Source organism: Dreissena polymorpha, chromosome 6 (genome assembly GCF_020536995.1).
Source record: "Dreissena polymorpha isolate Duluth1 chromosome 6, UMN_Dpol_1.0, whole genome shotgun sequence".
NCBI lineage: Eukaryota > Metazoa > Mollusca > Bivalvia > Myida > Dreissenidae > Dreissena > Dreissena polymorpha.
In genome coordinates this window covers 70,063,553-70,085,399 of record NC_068360.1, presented here as the reverse complement: position 1 = coordinate 70,085,399, position 21,847 = coordinate 70,063,553, and the positions used below count along the sequence as shown (strand labels likewise).

Below are 21,847 nucleotides of genomic sequence, written 5' to 3'. Positions count from 1 at the left end.
TACGCATATAAGGCATACAGGTTTATTGTGCAGATGTATTCCCTTAAATGCATACTTTATATCCACTAAAATCATTTAAACGAGAACGTTTACTTTCGTTTGCAAATTGTACTAAGATGAACATGAACGAATGCTTTCAGGCTTGGCCGTTATAGCGACGAGATGTTCCGAGCCGTAAGACTAGTAGTAGATACAGGCATCCACGAATACAAGTGAGTGACTCTCTTTATGAGCATTTATTGTTGAGCACTGCAGTTTTGCGGTTGCTTTTTTATCATGTAATATTTAAAAAATGATGTGTTTTTGCTCCGTGTATGATTGATCTGTTAGTATTGGATTGCTAATTGATCATCAGAATGAACTTCTATTCATGGACAATTCGTTTCAACGAAGGATGATATCTTTATATGTAAGAAGATTACATACCGTGCCTGGATTTAATTGTGTGTTGTTCTGTGAAAATTGGACAAAATGCATGTGCGTAAAGTGTCGTCCCGGATTAGCCTGTGCAATCCGCACAGGTTAATCAGGGACGACACTTTCCGCTTTTATAGTATTTTTCGTTAAAAGGAAGTCCCTCCTTACCGAAAATCAAGTAGTGTAGACGGAATGTGTCGTCCCTGATTAGCCTGTGCGGACTGCACCGGCTAATTTGGGATGACACTTTACGCACATGCATTATGCCCAGTTTTCTCAGAACACGACACAATTTATTTGCAAAGTATGCAGTGTCACTTATTGTTAGAGGATTGACCATCAGATTAATACGATTCTCCGCTAAACCGCGTACATACGAATCTACGTGACCATTTAAGAAATAGAAAACCTCACATAAGGCGCTATGGCAGAATAGTGACCAGTCAGGAAGCCCCAAATAGAATAGTCCATATATTATTTGGGGCTGCCTGGCTGGTCACTATTCTGCCATTGGGCCTGAAGTGGGGTTTTCTATTTTTTATATTATACCGAACATTTTTGTGCAGATAAATGTCAATAGAAAAAAAATTAATAACAATATAAATGCCATTAATATTTATCAGTTACTATTAATAATATGTACGGTAGTATTGTTGTGCGCGAGTTGTTTCCCTGCGAAAGTTGGACACGGAAAATTCGCTTCTTTATACAACATTCCTTTTTAGTGTAAAGCATTTCACATATTGAGATACATTTGATATAGAGATAACTGCTTATATCACATACAACATGTTGCAAAACATTGATCTCAAATATAGCATTTAATTTTTGAATTTTTAAGATATGATTAATAATTTTTTTTTAAAGCACACTCGTGACCTGCCAAACGAATAGTTGCTATTAATAATATGTACGGTATTATTGTTGTGCGTCAGTTGTCACCCTCCGAAGATTGGAAACGGAAAAATTCGCTTCTTTATACAAAATTCTTTTTTATTGTAACTAATTTCACATATTGAGATACATTTTATATAAAAAATATCTGCTTACATTACAGACAACATGTTGCAAAACATTGATCCGAAATATAGCATTAAATGTGTGTATACTTTAAGATGTGATTAATAAAAAAACACACACTTGTGACCTGCCAAACGAATCGTGCGTTTACCCTACGTATATAAAGCATAAATGTCTGCGTTGTAAAGCTTGCAAAAATGCTACAAATTACCATTCTAGCGGGCACTATTAGATGCGCGCGCATCTTTACCGGTCACAATTAAAACTAACGGACCTGTGTAAAGTTTATGTGAGGTATAATATATAGTGTTAATCTTATTGGTACATTACTTTTCCTCAGCTGGACGAGGGAACGTGCTATCGAGTACATGCTGAATTATACGTATATGTCCCGGGACGGAGCTGCAAGCGAGGTTGACCGGTACGCCACCTGGCCCGGTCAGGCCACCGGCTACAAGATCGGAGAAATTAAGTTCAAGGAGGTCAGGAAGAAGGCTTCCGACGCTTTAGGTAAATCAGCCAATCAAAGGGCTTCGGACATTCAGAGATTCACGAGGTTTTCATGTCAAACGCTTCGGCCAGAATTAGTCAACCAACCATGTTAAGTTATTTAGACTGTGCTGGTTAACAAACCAGATACTTATCTTCTGACAGTCAATGTTAAAATTACATTCGACTTGCCATGCTCAGTATTTTCACAATTACCTCTTGATTGAATTAAATAAGTTACCTCACATGTAATTGGGCACGTTAATTGTTGTTTGAGACCAACTATGTAAAATTCCAGTCAGTGAATGATTTGATGTTTCAGTGGTTTTGATAAACGATTATTTGTTGTTAAGAGTATTGTACGAAAGCAGTTAAATAAAACATCAGCTGTCGTCACAATCTCTGTGTTTCTCTCCCATGTAGACTTACAGCTTCAGATGTATGTACAATATATTGTCCATTTCAGGCGGCAAGTTCAGTCTAGCTGATTTCCACTACACAGTCCTGCGCTACGGTACGTTGCCTATGTCGGTGCTGGAATACGTGGTAGATCAATGGATTGCCGACCAAAGAGCCGGCGGTGTCCCAGGCGTACCGACGGGCGGTGCGCCAGTGTTGACGTTTAACGCCTTCAGCGTTATATTGGTCACTATATATGCACTTATTTAACACAGAACAATATATATATATATATATTGCACTCCATTGAGGGTCATGCTGTGTTTTTTTTGGCCCATGAAATTGAGTGTCAACAACTCGATAAAAGTTAACAATTCGTAAATTTGAAACGCGAAATTGCCTTGCATTCCGAGTATGAATGGAGAGGTTGGCAATATCGTTTCAAGAAAAGACAAAATGTTACATCATTTACATCAGACGGGTGTACCGTGATAATTATTAAGAGCAGCTCGGGAAGAATGTGCATCATTTAATCCTGTGTTTCATATAACACATGTACGTCTCCTTCTCAACATTTCTATTGTCGATTTTGCTTGACATCACTCTCAACATGGAGCAAACTCTTAATGCTTAACTCTTCGTCTCTTCTTGTATCCATACATTGAAGCTTATGTGCTTATTTAACTCGTATGATTAGTGTTGAATATCAAAGCGAAATGGGCTCATCAGGGATTGTGGAATCTTTGGGGGAAAAACAATGGTGGTTATGTTCAAACAACGCGTTCACATGCTCTGCATTAATTATAGGTACATTCAAATAATAACGACTTGTCATTTTAAGCTCGACTATTATATATGAAATGTATAAAGTGGAGCTATCCTACTCACCCCGGCGTCTGCGTCAGCGTTAGCGTGCAAATGTTGAAGTTTTCGTACTACCCCAAATATTTTCTTTGTCCCTTGGCATATAGCTTTCATATTTTGCATACTTGATTGCCAACATTACCCCAACCTATAAACAAGAGCAGACAACTCTTTCAAGCATTTTGTCATAATTATTGCCCCTTTTCCACTTAGAATATACAGCAAATGTTAAAGTGTTCGTACTACCCCATTTATTTTCATTGTCCCTTGACATATTGCTTTGATATTTTGCATACTTCTTTACCAACATCACCCCAACCCATAAACAAGAGCAGACATCTCTATCAAGCATTTTGTCATAATTATTGCCCCTTTTATACTTAGAATATGCATATTATTGATAAATCTATGTTAAAGTTTGCGTACTACCCTAAATATTTCCTATATCCTTTGACATATTGCTTTTATATGCTGCATACTTGTTCACCAACATGACCCCAACCTATAAACAAGAGCAGACCACTGTATCAAGCATTTTGACATAATTATGGCCCCTTTTACACTTAGATAATTGAACATTTTGCTTAAATTGCCATAACTTCTTTATTTATGATCACATTTTATTATTACTTTGACAAAACAACACTTACCTGAATACCACAATGGATTCCACCCAAACAATACCCCATGACCCTACCAGAATCCCTTCCCCCCCCCCCCCCCCACCTCACCCCCCACTCCAAAAAAAATAATTTTTTTAAACATCATCTAATAAATTTCCCCACCCCACATTATACCCCCCCTCTCACCCCCCTACCCCTACCCCCAACCCCCTACCCCCCCCACCCCCCGATTTTTTTTAAACATCATCTTATAAAATTACCACACCCCCACATTATACCCCCCTCTCAACCCCCTTCCCCCCCCCCACCCCCCAAAAAAAAAAATAATGTTTTTTTTCAACCAACATCATCTAATAAATTACCACACCCCACATTATACCCCCCTCTCACCCCCACCCCCATCCCCCACCCACCCCCCCCCCCAATTTTTTTTAAACATCTTATAATTACCACACCCCACATTATACCCCCCTCTCACCCCCTACCCCCCCATACCCCCCCCCAAAAAAATTTTTTTTTTTCCTTTTTTTATTTTTTAAAGATCGTCTAATAAATTATTGTATACGAACAATTTCCCCATGATTGCTTCCGTTATATACTGTCAAGCACTCGAATAGTCGAGCGCGCTGTCCTCTGACAGCTCTTGATATTATGGGATTTTATAAGGTTCAATTTTAATTGATCCCATATACACTAGTATTGCTTCCTCCAAATCTATACAAATAAGTTGTTTTTGCTTTGCTAGGTCACTGATTATGCTCACTCAGGAAAATTGTATAATTATATACAAGATTAACCTACAATAAATATGGTATTATAATAAATGTTTCCCTATTTTCATTGTTATCCATGTTCCTAATAGATTAATAGGATATAGAAATGTGCCACAATTAAACATAGTGAAGATAAAATGTAAAAATATACTTTTTGGAATCGCCCATACGTTTTCTTTTTTTTTTTAAACGAACGTGACCAACTCAGTGCCGTTTGTTGCAGACCAGAAGCGTTCCTAGTTTTCAAAAAATAGATGAATTAATTTATGTGCATGATAAATCATATAACAAAGGACAGTCTGGCACTTCAATTTTTAAACTGCGTGCATGTATCTTGTTAAGTAAGGAAAATCAGATTTGAAGCATATTACGCAAACAAGCTGTCAATGTGAATAATGAAGGGCAGTGTTATGTGTTGGGAAAAACTTAAGATATTAAAAGAAAACAAAAGAAGAGTGATTTTTCTTACAGATTGCATTCGCACGTTTTTCAGAGCAGTCTAGTTTGATTATATGCATATAAAGACAAGTTGTTCTTCCATTCCCTTCAAGCTTTGAACTATACAAAATGCCCTGCATGTGTAAGCTAATAAAAACTTTGTGTAGTTACGCTTTATTTTAATATAATTTGACCAAGATCGTTCGGTAACATGCAAGTTAACATGAATGCACATATGTTGCGTTGTGTTTTTTTCCATTCCAGTTTAAGCCTGGTATGTAAATGGATTAAAAACAATTTTTGAGACGAATTCAGTGACATCAATTGCGACAAATGCAAATTACAAGATTATAAATAATTATTAAAGCAAAGTGCATCTGCATGATCTATGTTCTAGAAATTCAGATCAGGTATAAATTGGAATTAAAGATCTTCATGTTTCTACGTCCAACTTTTGCCATCGATCTTCGAGAACACAGACGTACATGTATTCAAACCTTTCATATGGATATGTTCAGAAATACTAGTTTGACGTCATGTACAAACATATTTTCGTCGGCTCGAAACGCCGCGTTAAAAAGCCTTTATATAAAATATTCAGACCACGGTTCAAGTTGTTCTGATGACAATATAAAGGTTTTGGCACATTATTATTACTTAAACTAAAACCTGTCAATCCAAGCGCCGCTGATAGTCTTTCTACATTGAACAAGTGTGTGATATATCCGTCTCAATCATCAACTTGGTCTTGCAAAACCGATTAAAACGGTAATGTTTGGCTATTAAGAAATTATTACGATCGCGATTCTAATATGGTTCATATCAAGTAAACACAGAAAAAAACGATTGTATTGGAAATCGATGAAACAATAATTACTTGTATCGGTCGTGTTGTGTGCAACTCACACGTACATTTTGAGCATCTTCACCAACCCAAACATTGACATGCATGTTTTTTTCTTTTCATATGAAGTTGAACTGAATTTCAAAGTAATTCGTATTATTCTACGATTGCGAAATAAACGCGTTAGTTTGGATAAAACTGCATGCGACGAATACGATCGATGAACAAAATGAATACTAAAGCGATATCAGAACATGATACAACTAAAACTACATTAAAACTGAACTAAAGAGCTACGCTTTTAGCAATATCAAACTCGTGAATATATTAGAGTAAACATTAGCAAGAATTCACAGTTTTAAGCACTTTCTTCATTTCGTACCATAACTAAGGTAATTTACGTTATAGTCATGGGGGAGGCCTCCTTGTTGCTGTTGACTCTGATATATGTGTCTTGTTTTGAAAAAATTGGGCTTAATGCATGTGCGTAAGGTGTCGTCCCAGGTTAGCCTGTACAGTCCGCACAGGCTAATCAGGGACGACACTTTCCGCTTTTATGGTATTTTTAGTTTCAAGGGAGTCCCTCTTTACCAAAAATCAAGTTTAGGCGGAAAGTGTCGTCCCTGATTAGCCTGTGCGGACTGCACAGGCTAATCTGGGATGACACTTTACGCACATTCATTAAGCCATGTTTTATCAGAACAAGGCTCATATTATTATGGCTCAGGTATGGATGAAATCCCGTCAACTGGTACGTATATTGGGTGAAAACAAGTTTGTTTCTGAAATATCTACGTGTGTATTGAGAGGTACGAATGACCAGAATCGCAAACATCGGTGATGCCTTAAATTCAAAACTTACCCTAGCAATATATCATATTATAACAAATGCTGGCTTTCATTTGAAACTATCTTTTGTTTCTTAATTTAATAATTTATTGGCTGTTATACATATACTATCCTTCTTTATGTACGTACGGACCTATTATTTTTTTAATGATATGTGACGCCGAATATTGCTGCCAAGCTTCAATATCATAATCACTTTGAATTGTACGTAACATTTGAAAGAAAATTGACATGTGTATCGGTAAAAGCAATACATTGTAAGATTAATACCACACAACTAACTTTAGGAAAATGCCAGTCTCCCTAGGGGCTTGAAAAAGTGTCAGAGATAAAACGGCTATCGCCTTAACTACTCGGCTATCCCAACTAATAGTGTCAGATAAAACGGCTAGCGCCTTAACTTCTCGGCTATCCCAACCAACAGTGTAAGATTAAACGGCTATCGCCTTAACTACTCTGCTATCCTAACCAACAGTGTCAGATAAAATTGCTGTTGCCTTAACTACTCGGCTATCCTAACCAACCGTGTAAGATTAAACAGCTATCGCCTTAACTGCTCTGCTATCCTAACCAACAGTGTCAGATGACACGGCTATCGCCTTAACTACTCGGCTATCCCAACCAACAGTGTAAGATAACATTGCTGTTGCCTTAACTACTCGGCTACCCTAACCAACAGTGTCAGATGACACGACTATCGCCTTGACCACTCGGCTATCCCAACCAACAGTGTTAGATAAAGTTGTTGTTGCCTTAACTACTCGGCTATCCCAACCAACAGTGTAAGATTAAACGGCTATCACCTTAACTACTCGGCCATCCCAACTAACAGTCTCAGATGTAACGGCTATCGCATAAACTTCTCGGCTATCAAAACTAACAGTGTCAGATAAAATTGTTGCTGCCTTAACTACTCGGCTATCCCATCCAACAGTGAAAGATTAAACGGCTATCGCCTTAACTACTCGGCTATCCCAACAAACAGTCTCAGATGAAACGGCTATCGCATTAACTACTCGGCTATCAAAACAAACAGTGTCAGATAAAATTGCTGTTGCCTTAACTACTCGGCCATCCCAACCAACAGTGTAAGATTAAACGGCTATCGGATTAACTACTCGGCTATCTCAACTAACAGTCTCAGATGAAACGGCTATCGCATTAAGTACTCGGCTTTCAAAACTAACAGTGTCAGATAAAACGGCTAGCGCCTTAACTACTCGGCTATCCCAACCAACAGTATAAGATTAAACGGCTATCGCCTTATCTACTCGGCTATCCTAACCAACAGTGTCAGCTAAAATTGCTGTTGCCTTAACTACTCGGCTATCCCAACCAACAGTGTAAGATTAAACGGCTATCGCCTTAACTACTCGGCTATCCTAGCCAACAGTGTCAGATGACACGGCTATCGCCTTAACTACTCGGCTATCCCAACCAACAGTGTAAGATAAAATTGTTGTTGCCTTAACTACTCGGCTATCCCAACCAACAGTGTAAGATTAAACGGCTATTGCCTTAACTACTCGGCTATCCTAACCAACAGTGATAGATGACACGGCTATCGCCTTAACTACTCGGCTATCCCAACAAACAGTGTAAGATTAAATAACTATCGCCTTAACTACTCGGCTATCCTAACCAACAGTGTCAGATTAAACGACTATCGCCTTGACCACTCGGCTATCCCAATGAACAGTGTAAGATACAGTTGTTGTTGCCTAAACTACTCGGCTATCCCAACCAACAGTGTAAGATTAAACGGCTATCGCTTTAACTACTCGGTTATCCCAATCAACAGTGTAAGATAAAACTGCTATCACCTTAACTACTCGGCTATCTCAACTAACAGTGTCAGATGAAACGACTATCGCCTTAACTACTCGACTATCAAAACTAACAGTTTCAGATGAAACGGCTAGCGCCTTAACTACTCGGCTAACCCAAATTGCAGTGTAAGATTAAACGGCTATCGCCTTAACTACTCGGCTATCCCAACTTACAGTGTACGATTAAACGGCTATCGCCTTAATTTTTCGGCTTTCCCCACTGTTGTAATTCAATCGCATTTCATGCAGTAAATAACACCAAAAAACAAACGAAATTATGCAATCGTTTCGCGTGTGTAACGTTTTATAATTTTATCAATTTCAAAAGATGATTTATAAATGTAATAATGCAATTTTGTGTACGGTCTTGGTCATAAGCGTTATTGTCCCTTCTTATTTACATTGTCTTTTTTTCTGATAAAAATAGTTTGGGAAATTGTATCGTCGACTCCGTGAACACGAACCTTTGATGTAAGCATACAAAACGGCTGATATTTTTAGTTGTTCACGAAGAACTGATGTTGTTACTGAAAATTTCAAGTCGGTTCGGCTTATCTACGGAAAGCCTTCTACCCGCCACACATGCCGTATCCGCGCGAGAAAGAGTTGTATAATTTATGCCAGAGGTTTGAGTTCTCCAACCATATTCATTCACAAAAGGAAACGTTATATGAATATCGTGTTAAATGTAATAGTTTTGAACGGATCTTATACAATGTATAGAAAAGAATCAATAAACAATGATTGTAGTATACCTGTCGCGGAAGAGATTGTTTATGAATGATTAAAATAGTCCACTTTCTGCTGCGTCTTCATGACGTAGTATTTTAGCTCAGCTCATTCATAATATGAGGCTATTAATAGATGCGGCTGCCGATAAACAAGGGAGAGTCCAACGGGTGATAACAACGCAATAGTATAAGGTTACGCTTGTTTATATTCACAGTTCTGACTTTATTAAACGTTGAACACGGGTTCAACAATAACTACAGGGATATGATAGACAACATCAAAAATGCTTCATAATCACTAAAACCGAATATAAAATACAATTAAATATAACACGAATGATCTGTTTCGTAACCTCGTTCATGTTTCTAAGGCGGCGATCTTTTGTATTTGCGGAGGCTAACAACGCAATAGTAGAAGGTTAAGCTTGTTTATTTTCACAGTTCTCAATTTATAAAACGTTGGACATGAGTTCACCAATTACTTCAGGTATACTATAGACACCCTCAAAAATGCTTTATAATCGCTAAATCCGAAACCACTAAATATAACAAGAAATATCTTTTTAAAAATGTAGTCGGCGTAAACGCTGACTTTGAAATTAAGTTTGCAATTAACTTTTCTAAATAAATAAATAAATAAAATAAAAGCAAAAGTTTAACTATTATGTTGTTGTTTTTTGTACGTTGCATATTCACCGCATAAAATGTGTGTTATAATTGTCAGACCACACATTCGTGCAAGTAGATTAAAAAAGTATACTACTATAAAAAAAAAAGAAGTGCACATCATATGTGTCCTCACATGCCTTGTTATGAGTATATTTCTTTACTATCGAAATATATCGTATGTTAATATTTGATGTGAACGCAGTTTTCTTTCGACACATTAAACTCACACTTTCATAGCCGTGTCATGCGAAAATGGGTCTTATGCGTTTCGGCCAGCGTTTCTTAAATCCAACATGTGCGTTTGCGCAGTCAGGTCAGACGCGATGCTGTTCGCTATAAGATCACTCAATATGTTATGGTCTCATTATGTATCTCCTGACCAGACTGACAGATGCGCAGGCTGAGTGGGCTATATATATGATGGGCGCATATGGAATAAGACCCACTTTCGCATGACGAGGGTCATTAAAGTCTGATTGCGCATTGTAAATGGCACATTTTAGCACAATGCTTTTCGATACACAATTAAATTCAAAAAAGCAATCTTGTAAATTAGGGCAGCCTATCTAGGCGTTCAGGAACGATTTCCAGACGCGCTGACCGAGTACGACAAACATTGTGGTTGGATAATTAAACGATTTTCCTCTTATCGTGACACCATACTATTTCGGTAATGATTGTTTCATCTTGAAAGCAAAACTGAAATTCTGCGAGATATATTTTGACGCGTAATTGTAACTGGGCCACAACTTGTTCCGTTTGAACACACAGAGAGTAGTCCGGAATTCCTTACACTTAACAGTGTTACATCCTTTGCGCTGAGCACAGACACAGTGATGTAGCCAAAGGTCAGAGGTTTTATCTCGAATCAGCCTATGAAATATTCGAAAATATTCATGCGTGTCTGCTGGCGTTATGTTAATGTCGCTAAGATGAAAAGCTGAGTAAAACAGCTACGCCGAAAAAGCGCATTAGTGCTCTATACTTATGTTTAAGTCAGAGTTGTTGACACCGTGTGAACTGCTAGGGTCACAAGTAATGCACAAACAACAAAGTACGGGTCAACAGGGCTGTCTTGATGACTACCTAATTCCTGAATAAAAAGTATTGCTCGCAGATTTTTTTTCATCAATAATCTTATTGTATATTTTGAATTTGTATATGGTGTCAAAAATCAAAAGTTGTGTACAGGGAACTTTCATCCTAAAATTATATTCTTAGTGAGATTGGTCTTCGATATTCCAACAATATTCATTTATTATGATGGTGATTGCAAATTGTCTTTATATTCAGTTTTCACTACCATTTACAGCATACTTTGTATGCTTTCAGAACTTCCAAAAAGGGCCATGTTATTGTTATTTTGTCAAAGTTATCTCTATAAATAAATTGGATGATAAAAATTGCGTCTTAAATTATGCAATAGCGAACATTCTCAGTGCCTTCAGCGCTTTGATTAATAAATGTAAATTATCCTTACATTAAACGACAAGTACAATAATAAGGTGTTATAAGGTATATGCAATATTGAGTTTCACCTTGTTTATACATTGTATATGAAACGCTTGAAACATCTTTGACATCGATATTAATTTTATAAATACAAGTAATTTTCGGCTGGAGGTCCTTGAAATAAATAACAAATGTTGTTAATATGGTAATCAATGTCGGCGGAGCCTGACCGTGAAAAATAATAGTGGGCTAAAGTGCATATATCTTAAAGCTTAAGTTCAGTGTAGCGCAAGCTAGTTCTGGTATAAAACGCCTGCAACGAACGTTTATATAAATATTTTAATAAATTAACTGCGCCCCGCGGGCTCAAAGCATAATTTACACATTAAGGCAAGCGTATTAAACAAGTATTATTGCATAAACTCTCTATAATGCCCTATGGCGGGGTGCAGAAACTTGGCAAAAGGGTGGCTTGAACGGGAGAAATAGTATGTTAACAAGGCGATTCACGTGCCGTTAAAGCCCTGTTATGTGTTTTTCATAACCATTAACTGATCCACGCGCAGTTACTTCCCTTACTTCTTTGAGTTCTTCTTAGTGAATTCAATGTAGCATTCGACGACTTTCCAAGCATAAATGGGGAACTGAATAAGCACCAGTTTCCTCATGCATGCAGGGATAAAGGCAATGAATACATGTATTTCAATCCACTTTCAAATTATACTGCACTCTCTTGACAACAGCTTTATTTTATTGGCAACGTCAATGAAGTTAAGGTTATTTACTCAGCACTTTCAAAAGACTATGCTGTAAATGTAAGTGTTTATGTACCTTCAACGTGCCTGCTGTATGCTTGAACTACTTCAGTGACAATATGTTGGCAGTATTAATAAAAAAAAAATAGTTTGAACTAAATAAGATAAACCTGTACGAAAGAAACATCTATCAAAACAATGACTTGTTCTGACGATATATATTTATCCGTCAAGACCTGTAAATTCCAAAATAATTTTTGCTGCGCACTCGGACAGGAACGGATTTTTCGAGCGCCCGCAGATGATCATGCCCTCGAAAACGTGTATTATCCCTATATTACACATTGAACTCATATAAATACCGTCAATTTCTTTAAAAGCGTGTGTCCCTCTAACCTATAAGCAATTTAATTGCTTCACATAGAAATATTCCTTCAAAGCGAGGGATTAAAATCATACATCTTGTGAAACAGTTTCATAAGTTCTCTTACAAAGCAATAAACAATAAAAACACAATCAGAGAAACAAAAACAACGTAACCGCTAAAACAGAACATTCATTATTTAGAATTGAACACAAATTTCGCTCAATTGAACAACAGTTTGTAATATCATTAATATGGAAACACACAAATAATAACAGCAACTGAAGTAAGCAATACAATGAGTCGTGTTCTGAGAAAACCGGGCTTAATGCATGTTCGTAAAGTGTCACCCCAGATTAGTCTGTGCAGTCCGCACAGGCTAATCAGGGACGACACTTTTCGCCTTAACTTGATTTTCGGTAAGCAAGGACTTCCTTGAAACTAAATAATACCATAAAAGCGGAAAGTGTCGTCCCTGATTAGCCTGTGTGGACTGCACATGCAAATCTGGGATGACACTTTACGCACAAGCATTAAGTACTGTTTTCTCAGAACGCGTCTCCAATAGTTACAAGCTTTTTTACACATTGAAGGGACTTAAAATATTTTCGTTTAATAAAAAATCACAAAATGTTTATATAAAAAACGTTTATATTTCAAATAGTTTGAAATATTTATATAAAAGAGACAAACAAAAAAGTTACATAACGTTTTATACAGATTTGCTCTCACCGGGAAACAAACTCGGGGACCATTAAAAAGCAAAATCCAACTCGGCACCTCTAGACCTTCAAGGCTTTTGAACAATTTTGTACTAAAACGCGTTCTATATAAGTTAGATTATCTAATAAAAGTGATAAGGCAAGGTTGCTGATATAATTTATTTTGACTTATGAAGAACCATGAACGAATATATATTTTAACACTTTTCTTTAAATTTAAATTCATAGTAGGAATGTTATTTTGCTAATTCTAATATTTTTTGAAAATTGTAATGTTTACAACTAGGTCGACAAGTCCCTTTTATATGCAAGCATTGACATATATAAAAACATGAGAATATTGCAACAAAAAACAAACTGGTAAATGTGTCATTGAATTCTACAAAAAGCATCTTGTGCTGTCACACATGTGTACAGGATAGGAAAAGCCCGTGTATTGAAAAATGAATCCCGAGTATATCAACAATAAAACATATAAAAAGTATATAAACAATAATGGTTTATTGCATAGATCCGTGTATCATGATATATAACTTTACTTCTATTCTAATTAACTAGAAATACATGAGTGACATGGAATGGATATAGTGATGATGAAACTATCAAATTGAGCTCAGAATAAAAAGTATTTGCGATTAAAAGTATCAAATTCAGTGCAAAAAAAATGATCACGTCTACATAGTTTTATTGTACAGTAAACCACAGCCTTACTTTATATCAAGTGTTTTGACATAAATGCGCTGATACTTCACCAAATCTAGCCAAATGCTCGACTACAGCAATTCTAGCCAAATGCTTTTCATCCCTCTAAACCAAAATCTGTGATTGTTTTGTATGGTATGTTGCAATCAGTTTTAATAACCATTTTGCATACACTTGGGGCGTATCAAAGGGTAAGGGTCTTATATGCATCGAAATTCACTTGTATTGGTGTAAGGATAAAAAAACGTGCAATCTAAATAAAACTAGAACTTTGTCACAGACGTGACGAATACCCCCATATTCCGCATTGATACAGAATATTTTGCATGTTGTCTTTACAAAAAACAGCCGACAACATGCTCAATGTTTAAAACGCACTAAGTGACCCATGACCTAGTTTTTGACCCGGCATGTTCGAACTTGACCTACACATCATCTACCTGAAACAACTTCTGACCAAGTATGGTGAAGATCGGATGAAAACTACTTGAATTAGAGAGCGGACATCATGCTCAATGTTTAAAACGCACTAAGTGACCCCATGAACTAATTTTTGGCTCAGCACGGCCCATATTCAAACTTGGCGTATAGATCATAAAACTTCTGACCAAGATTTGTAAAGATATTGGATGGTGAAGATCGGATGAAAACTACTAGAATTAGAGAGCAGACAACATGCTGAACGTTTAAAACGCACTAAATGACCAAATGACCTTTTTTGATCCGGCATAACCCATATTCAAACTTGATCTAGACATCATCCAGATACAACTTCTGACCAAGTTTGGTGAAGATCGGATGAAAACTACTTGAATTAGAGAGCGACCACCATGCTCAATGTTTAAAACGCACTAAGTGACCCCGTGACCTAGTTTTTGACCTGCCATGACCCATGTTCGAACTTGGCCTAGACATCATCTAGATACAACTTCTGACCAAGTTTGGTGAAGCTCGGATGAAAACTACTTTAATTAGAGAGCGGACACCGTGCTCAATATTTAAAACGCACTAAGTGACCCCGTGACCTAGTTTTTGACCTGCCATGACCCATGTTCGAACTTGGCCTAGACAAGACCCATGTTCGAACTTGGCCTAGACATCATCTAGATACAACTTATGACCAAGTTTGGTGAAGCTCGGATGAAAACTACTTTAATTTGAGAGCAAACACCATGCTCAATGTTTAAAACGCACTAAGTGACCCCGTGACCTTGTTTTTGACCCGGTACGACCCATATTCGAACTTGACCTAGACATCATCTAGATACAACATCTGACCAAGTTTGGTGAAGATCGGATGAAAACAACTTGAATTAGAGAGCGGACACTTTATACTGACTGACAGACAGACCGACAGACCGACCGACAGACAAGCTCACTCCTATATACACCCCTAAACTTAATTTGTGGGGGTATAACAATCGCTGGAATAAATATTTAACAGTGTGGGTACAATTCTAAGCTTCCCATTAACAAATTTAATTATTAATTTAGAAATAATTGCTATATAACTCGTTTATGTAAAGTACATTATACAGAATACAAAATATTACAAAGAGTCTGTTCTACAATATTGTTTAATTCACCTTAAAAACAAGACGGTTGTCCATTTGAAACATAGACAAGCGTATATATCCTCCTCTACAGTTTGGGGCATAAAATGCACGTGTGTGGTAACGAAATGAAGTTTTATAATCCACAAAGTCTGCATAGAACTCTACCTTGCAGACAACTTTGCAAACAGAGCATCGAACCCAACAAACGTACTTATTGAGAAATTAACAGCTAACATTCCAAAGAATGACCATCTAAAATAAACATTTGCGAATATACCACAAACAGACAGAACCGATATGCAAAACCAAAATATTAAGCACCCTATACCAAATATCGCAGAGTTCGATTCGATTTCGTTGTTTTGCTTTTCAGAAAGACCGTTCATAGTACATGTATCTACAGACTTAACAATTTTGCTGGCGCTGTTGCCGTTGATATACATAGAAACGCCATTTATATCGACTGTGGGTTTCTGTTGATATACATTTCGTAGATACTTTTCCTTCACCTCCCACCGTTTTTGCAACCAATCCGAAATGCATTCATCCGAACTACAGTCAATTTTATCCAGATCAAAGCTGCGTACGTTGAATACAATTTCCTGAGGCAGTTTTCCGGCAAGCAGCTGGTTTTCGTCTTGGCATACATTTAAGGGATATGACACAGTGACATCGACGATTTGCTTTAAGTCATTATAGTGTTGCATTCCTTTCACAAGGGAGACAAATCCGGTTGTCCTCGGATGGAGGACATACTGGTATTCAGGTAGATCGTTCTTTTTGGCAAATAATTTACTTTTGGCTAAACTCTCCGGTTGCAAGTCCGTGCCTTCCGGAAATAGAAGCACTTGTGGATGACTTCCGACATTTTGAAAATGACATAAAAACGAGTCGATCTTGCTTTGGTCTGATTCCCATTTTCTATGAAGGAAAAGAAAATGCGCCGCTTGCATGGCCCAACCCGCGCCTGGTGCGTGTCTTAGCATGTTTTTCAGCGATATTTTGAAGTTTCGTAGAGAGCCGTAGCGACACTGAACCGCGGAATAGAACAGCCAGTCCAGTCGGGTACGATGGTTAAGTACGATAATTGACGTAACGTCGCGTCGGAAACTTTGCACTTCGCCCGTGATACGTATCTTGATGCCGTAAAGGGTTTCGAATGACGCCGCTGCTAACGCGAACCACGTACAGAAAATGGAGTCCACGACGAACTGCGCGGAGTTGAGTCTGAACACAAAAACGGCGATGAACACCGGAGAAAACACGTTGAATCCAAAGAACGCGGACAGCAGAAGAATCGCAGCAAGCGCCACGCCGCGGCACCTTTGCTTCATGGCATTCAAGTCTAGCGACACCATGTTAGAACCATTCTGAAATAAATAGCATCCATTGAAACAAAATCCACAGAACCTAATTCACGTTTCGATATAGCGTTGTCTATCGCTTAATAAACCACGATTTGAAGCTCGGATGCGTAGGGACCTAGCGCGAGTCGTTCAAATAAACCGACGCGCGAAAATGACAACTTGTTGTTTACTGATAATTATTTATAGTAAACCCAAGTTAACATACATCAGTATATAACAAATGCGTTGTTAACTGATAATAATCTACACTAAAATATACGGAAATGAATATGAAAGCCGCCGTATTATGGAATTAAACTATAGTCATCTGAAAGAAAAACGAAACATAATTAATACGTGTTACATATACATGTTGTGGTCTATTAACAAACACATGCATTGGAATGTTGTTCAGAGTTGATTATTTGAATTTACACAACGCAATACGGTTCAACAGTAAGCGCATTAATAGCTTACCTTACTAAAACTATTAATAATTCCAATCTATTGTGTCCCATACGTTCATTGTAAATACTACTTACTTAAACAAATATCGAATAGTCAGCGTCATTGTTGGTGTACACTCAATAAATTGTACCAATTACATTACTGAAACACATAGCATTCAACATGTATTGCATCTGTTATCCATGAAAGTGTTCGCACGGAACATGATGTTAATTAATTACCACGTACTAAATTGGTTACGTATCTTAATTACTTGATCTAGTTTTCGTTACAGTTTCCTTAAGCTTATTATGGGTGAATGAGATCCTACATTACAATACGAGAATTACTATATCTGTTCCATTTCCGGTCTGGAACCTTCGATGTGTCAATGAAATGATGGGATGTGTAACTTATAGGCTTGTCATTTTTTAGAAAATTCACAGCGCGTTACTGTAGTAATATTGTTGATATAATAATAACTTACTCAAGGTGGCATCTGCCAAGACTGTCGTATGCTCTCTACACATTTTCTAAATCACTTAACAAATTACCTAAGCTTTATAAGTATAGGAGATACGAATCGGGCACAATATGGTGGCCCAAATACTTGACGTAGTAAATGACGTTAACGCGAAGCATGCATAACGTAACATTAACGTTTACTGACTCGTGCTATCCGCACTGCGTCTCGATGACTTTTTACATTTGGGTCGGGTATCATGTAATTCATTCAAAGGGTAGCGGTCAGGCGATTAGGATCGGACACGAAAATTGAAGCATAACAATTGACATTCAAGTGTGACCTTGAACTTGAGCCGACAATCTTCCTGCATTTACCTAAATATAACAGAACAAAGACCTTTGACCTTGAAGAATGACCTTGACCTTTTACCACTCAGAATGTGCAGCTCCATTAGATTCACATGCATGCGAAATATCAAGTTGCTATGTTCAATATTTCAAAAGTTATTGCAGGGTTTTTTTGGCCCGATTTTATAGCCGAAATTCGGCTATGTTCCCAATCACAAAAAGTATACTTTTTTCCCAAAATGTGGCAAAAAATTCCCAATTTCAAAAAAAAAAAAAAAAAAAAATTTTTTTTTTTTTTTTAGAAAGAAGTCTAATGCGTATTTTTATCTCAATTTCAATTCAATTACATCTAACAAAGTATTATATGATTTTGTTCTTATAATTTGAATGATTATAAAGAGTTATATCAAATTTAGTATTTCCCTAATCAGTGGACTTTCCATGTGAAAAAAAGGCTAATGAATTTATTTTCCCAATTTCATGAAAATGCCGATAAAATTCCCAATTCCAAAGCCATGGGCTATCTTCCCAAAAAGTGGAAAAAAACCTGTATTGCAAAACTTTACTATATTAAAGTTTTAAATTTTTTACCTTTGACCTTGAAGGATGACCTTTTTCACCACTCAAAATGTGCAGCTCCATGAGATACACATGCATGCCAAATATCCAGTTGCTATATTCAATATTTCAAAAGTTATTGCAAAACTTTACTTTATTAAAGTTTAAAATGTTTGACATTTGACCTTGAAGGTGGACATTGACCTTGACCTTTCACCACTCAAAATGTGCAGGTCCATGAGATACACATGCGTGCAAAATATCAAGTTGCTATGTTCAATATTTCAAAAGTTATTGCAAAACTTTACTATATTAAAGTTTTAAATTTTTGACCTTTGACCTTGAATGATGACCTTGACCTTTTGCCACTCAAAATATGCAGCTCCATGAGATACACATGCATGTCAAATATCAAGTTGCTATGTTCAATATTTCAAAAGTTATTGCAAAACTTTAATATATTAAAGTTTTAAATTTTTGACCTTTGACCTTGATTAATGACCTTGACCTTGACTTTTCACCACTCAAAATATGCAGCTCCATGAGATACATATGCATGCCAAATATCAAGTTGCTATGTTCAATATTGCAAAAGTTATTGCAAAACTTTACTGTAATATTAAAGTTTTGGGACAGAATGACAGAGAGACAGGCCCAAAACAATATACCCCCGATCTATCGATCCGGGGGCATAAAAATAAATTGCCTACATTTTTAAAAGTTAAAATAAAATAAAAACGGTTAAATTAGTGAACCACGTGGCTATGTTATCATCACTTGGTTGGTTATGAAGGCAGGGATTTGATCCAGTTTTACTGGTTCCAGTCGAATCTCTGCTTGGAGGTTGCGTTTGATAGACACAATAGTTTCTCTGGCTTATCAAATGTGAAAAGTGAAACAATGTAAATAGCCAAACACGTGATTACCACAAAATCACATGCAGTCTATACAAATGTCATAAGACACCAATATGCACTGATGCGTTTTTCTCGGGGAATAACAATTTTAAAAAATATAGCTATTTAATAAACTGCATACGTTCCACTGGAATACCGGAGAATGATGCATTGTGGCGGATAAATAAATATACTGGTATATACTGGTATGTAACCTTTAGTTTATTCAGCATGCGGAGACTTGCTTGTACATTCGTTAATACAACAAGGATATTTATACACGAATGTAAATTTGATATCAAGTTGTTATAGTTTCCTTCCTTATGCTATCTTTTGATGTTGACGAATAAGATATTTAATTAAATTGTGCATCGTTGCATTTCTATTGGGGACCCGCTTATTATGTTTTATTTTAGTTCATTTAAACATAAAAAGTGAAAGACTTAAACACGTTAAAATACCACAACGTGCATTCATATTTTAAGAGTCGATTATAAGCCAGCGTTAGAGCTCGACTGTTCGATACAAACAATGTGAGAAACCATAAATTTCTAAATGTAGAAATGTTTGGCAATATAAAGCAACAAGAATAAACATAAATAGACCAGACCTCATTGATCGTACACTACTTAATGAATTATTTATTGGCCTTTCGGCAGCCAAACAATAAAATAAATATGCGAATACAGTCGATATAGTGGCCAACTTTGGCACATTGCTGTGTAAGCGTGCAGTTTTGATCATACCATACAGAGCAAACAAGAAATAACGATCCATTTCATGACGAAACAAACTTCGCAATAATTCCCGACACACAGCGTTGTCCAGGTAAGATATGTATAGGCCATAATTCGTTAACAATATTCGAACAGGATTTCATAAATAAGATATTTAAAGTAGTTATTTCGATACAGTTTGAAAATGTACTGATGCTTGTGATTAAATTTACATAAGTTCTGTAAAATATTTATCAGTAAAACCCATCAAATGAAGACAGTCGATTGAAAAAAAGTCGAATGGCATTCACCTACATCTCATCACCTTTTTAATTATTTAAAGTACGTGCAAATGTTTACTATGTTTAACTTAACGTTCTAAAACTGATTTGCGTTTAACCAGGACAATATTATGTGACTGTTATGCAGTTTTTCGAGATTATATGAGTCGTGTTCTGAGAAAACTGGGCATAATGCATGTGCGCAAAGTGTCATCCCAGATTAGCCTTGCAGTCCGCACAGGCTAATCAGGGACGACACTTTCCGCTTTTATGACATTTTTCGTTTAAATGAAGTCTCTTCTTACCGAAAATCTAGTTTAGGCGGAAAGTGTCGTCACTGATTAGCCTGTGTGGACTGCACAGACTAACCTGTGATGACACTTTACGCACATGCTTTAAGCTCAGTTTTCTCAGAACGCGACTTATATATTTAAAGGGGCCTTTTCACAGATTTTGGCATTTTTTTAACTCATTCATTAAATGCTTTATATTGATAAATGTAAACATTGGATCGTAAAAGCTCCAGTAAAAAATCAAGAAAAAAATAAAAAAGGAAAAGAACATTGCCCGGAGCAGGTTTCGAACCAGTGACCCCTGGAGTCCTGCCAGAGTCCTGAAGTAAAAACGCTATAGCCTACTGAGCTATTCCGCCGAGTACACATTCTTGACGTATTTTATACCTTATATAAGCAATCTTCGTAGTTTCACAAAATTTAACGACAAAAACAGAACTCTCCAAATTATTCAATCGTTTCGCGTTGCAACGCTTTATAATTTTTAGGTTTTAAAATCGTCGAAAGATGCATATAATGGCTATATTAGAGCATGGTTAATGTTCAGTATTACTGTTTCCTCACAAATATCATAACTAAAACGAAAACTTACGAATCTGAAAAAACTTTTTTCAATTTTGTCAATTTACCAAAGCGTGAAAAGATCCGTTTCACAGATTTTGGCATGAAATGAAGTTTGTCATGAAATGCTTTATATTGATTAATGTATACATTGGATCTAAAAGTAAAAAATAATAAATAATAAAATTAAAAATAGACAAGGGACAAAATTGTCACAAAACCAGGTTTTCATTGTGAAAAAAAAATCTGATAAAGGGAGAAAACTCAAACTGAACTTTTGAAATGACCAAAAAAAATTAACCATGTTTGTAAGTTTTTTGGTTTTTTTTAAATCTATTTTTAGTCGTGGCGACCTTGACATTGGAGATATTGACGTGATTCTTTCGTGGGACACACCGTCCCATGATGGTGAACAAATGTGCCAAATGATTTTAAAATCT

At 36.6% G+C, this 21,847-nt stretch overlaps 2 protein-coding genes across 15 annotated transcripts in view; one reads left to right on the top strand and one right to left on the bottom strand.

Annotated features, from left to right (window-relative positions):
• LOC127833430 (uncharacterized) overlaps positions 1 to 2,639 on the top strand; it is a 142,976-nt gene extending 140,337 nt beyond the window's left edge. For 12 of the 14 annotated variants that reach the window (XM_052358682.1, XM_052358684.1, XM_052358683.1 and 9 more), the window contains exons 33-35: positions 141 to 212; positions 1,778 to 1,947; positions 2,393 to 2,639. In XM_052358682.1, the coding sequence (XP_052214642.1) occupies positions 141 to 212; positions 1,778 to 1,947; positions 2,393 to 2,595 (445 nt within the window). In that variant the 3' untranslated portion in view covers positions 2,596 to 2,639. The remainder of the gene's footprint in view (positions 1 to 140; positions 213 to 1,777; positions 1,948 to 2,392) is intronic. The other 2 variants (XM_052358671.1, XM_052358670.1) reach the window with 1 other exon arrangement.
• A 9,973-nt stretch (positions 2,640 to 12,612) lies between these two features.
• LOC127836047 (lysocardiolipin acyltransferase 1-like) overlaps positions 12,613 to 21,847 on the bottom strand; it is a 12,310-nt gene continuing 3,075 nt past the window's right edge. The window contains exon 2 of the mRNA XM_052362468.1: positions 12,613 to 16,866. Coding sequence (XP_052218428.1) covers positions 15,658 to 16,854 — 1,197 coding nt within the window. The 5' untranslated portion in view covers positions 16,855 to 16,866 and the 3' untranslated portion in view covers positions 12,613 to 15,657. The remainder of the gene's footprint in view (positions 16,867 to 21,847) is intronic.